The following is a 1,738-nucleotide window of genomic DNA, read 5'->3' as shown; positions in this document are numbered from 1 at the left end:
TGCTCTTCGTGTCTTGAATTTATCAAGCCAGATAATATGCACTGACATAGAATAATTTAATAACCATTTACAAAATTTGAACAGTGCTCTTAGTTTGAAATAATTGTGCTTGGAAAGTTGCCCAGTACAAGATATTTCTTGTATGCCTGCTGTAAAAGCATTGAGAGTACATGACTTGAGCTCCTCTTTAATTGTAGATAGCAGTTTGAATTTTCTAAAAGCCGGCAAAAACATTGAATACCTCTATTTATCATTCAACTGTCTTTCAGCAACAGCAGTTCAAGAGGTGGAGAGACAGATTTGCTGATTGCTTTACGCTTACAGAAGGATCAGCTCTTCAAGAGGAGCAAAATTCATGATCAGATATGGAATTCGATATCAGCAGATATGGAAAAACAAGGATTTATTGTGAGTGGTGGCCAGTGTTCAAACAAATGGAAATCTCTGAAAAGAAGTTACATGGAAACAGTTGATCACAATTCTAAAACAGGCGAATATCCAAAATCCTGTAAATATTTAGGAGAAATGAATCAGTTGTTTCGTAACAAACCAAGTACCCAACCAACTTTTACTTTGCATTCATCAGGTCAGTCATCATCTTCTGATGAATCCTCTACAGATCTATCAGTCTGTAAAGACAAGGATGAAGATACCAACTTGGAAAGTGACAGTTCAACTACTAATGCATCCTGTACAGATCTATCAATCTGTAACGACAAGGATAAAGAAGATACCAACTTGGAAAGTGACAGTTCAACTACTAATGCATCCTCTACAGATCTATCAATCTGTAAAGACAAGGATAAAGAAGATACCAACTTGGAAAGTGACAGTTCAACTACTAATGCATCCTCTACAGATCTATCAATCTGTAAAGACAAGGATAAAGAAGATACCAACTTGGAAAGTGACAGTTCAACTACTAATGCATCCTCTACAGATCTATCAATCTGTAAAGACAAGGATAAAGAAGATACCAACTTGGAAAGTGACAGTTCAACTACTAATGCATCCTCTATAGATCTATCAATCTGTAACGACAAGGATAAAGAAGATACCAACTTGGAAAGTGATAGTTCAGGTTTTGAGTCTGTAGCTCCTCCTGTCCCTAAAAGAAAGAAAGTTGCTGGCTGGCAAAAGAGGAAGGGAAACTCTATTCTGGAATTTTTGAAAGAACATAGTGAGAAGCAGATAAATGAAATGAGAGGGCATGAGCAATTTCTACGAGAACAACAAGACCAAAATTAGCAAGTTTTGACCGGCTTTAAGATAATTTACAGAACAAACAACCATAAGTAGAATGACATAATGAGAGTGAATATTAGTGATGATATTGATGAGGATTGTCACATACAGTATTAGTGATTGAAAATAAAGAGATCTTATTAATAGTTGGTATTTTGAAATATGTTTGAGATTATACTTTCTTCAGCTTTATGACAGGCCATTGCATATGGAGTCCAATTTGTCTGTGTTGTTAAAATCATATAATGCACCTTATTTTACAAGGAATTGTTCATCATCTAAAAGTGAAGTTGGCAGTGGTGATAGAAATGGGTTCCATCTATCCATGATAATTTTATTTCTACAGTGCAAAAAAAAAGATGTTTAATGAATCGACTGTTTCATTTCCTTGGGAAAGGAGAGAAGGTCTGATATTTTCATTTCACTTGGAAATTTTGTTTATTTACCTCAAGATAATAAGGACAAGAAAATGTTTAATATGTTTTAATCAGTT

General features: G+C 34.6%; 1 protein-coding gene across 1 annotated transcript; it reads left to right on the top strand.

Annotated features, from left to right (window-relative positions):
• Positions 1–200: 200 nt before the first annotated feature.
• On the top strand, positions 201–1,370 carry LOC149801649 (uncharacterized). Its single transcript, XM_089954340.1, has one exon. It carries the CDS (start codon positions 388–390, stop codon positions 1,246–1,248), a length of 861 nt encoding a protein of 286 aa, XP_089810466.1. The 5' UTR covers positions 201–387; the 3' UTR covers positions 1,249–1,370.
• The last annotated feature ends 368 nt before the right edge of the window (positions 1,371–1,738 follow it).

Source organism: Sinohyriopsis cumingii, chromosome 4, assembly GCF_028554795.1.
Source record: "Sinohyriopsis cumingii isolate HCF-2022 chromosome 4, ASM2855479v2, whole genome shotgun sequence".
In the NCBI taxonomy this organism is placed as follows: domain Eukaryota; kingdom Metazoa; phylum Mollusca; class Bivalvia; order Unionida; family Unionidae; genus Sinohyriopsis; species Sinohyriopsis cumingii.
The sequence above is the reverse complement of the archived record's forward strand: the minus strand, read 5'-3'. Positions and strand labels throughout refer to the sequence as shown.

Coding starts and splice junctions, on each gene's coding strand:
- LOC149801649 (XM_089954340.1), top strand. CDS start 388: ATGGAAAAACAAGGATTTATTGTGAGTGGTGGCCAGTGTTCAAACAAA.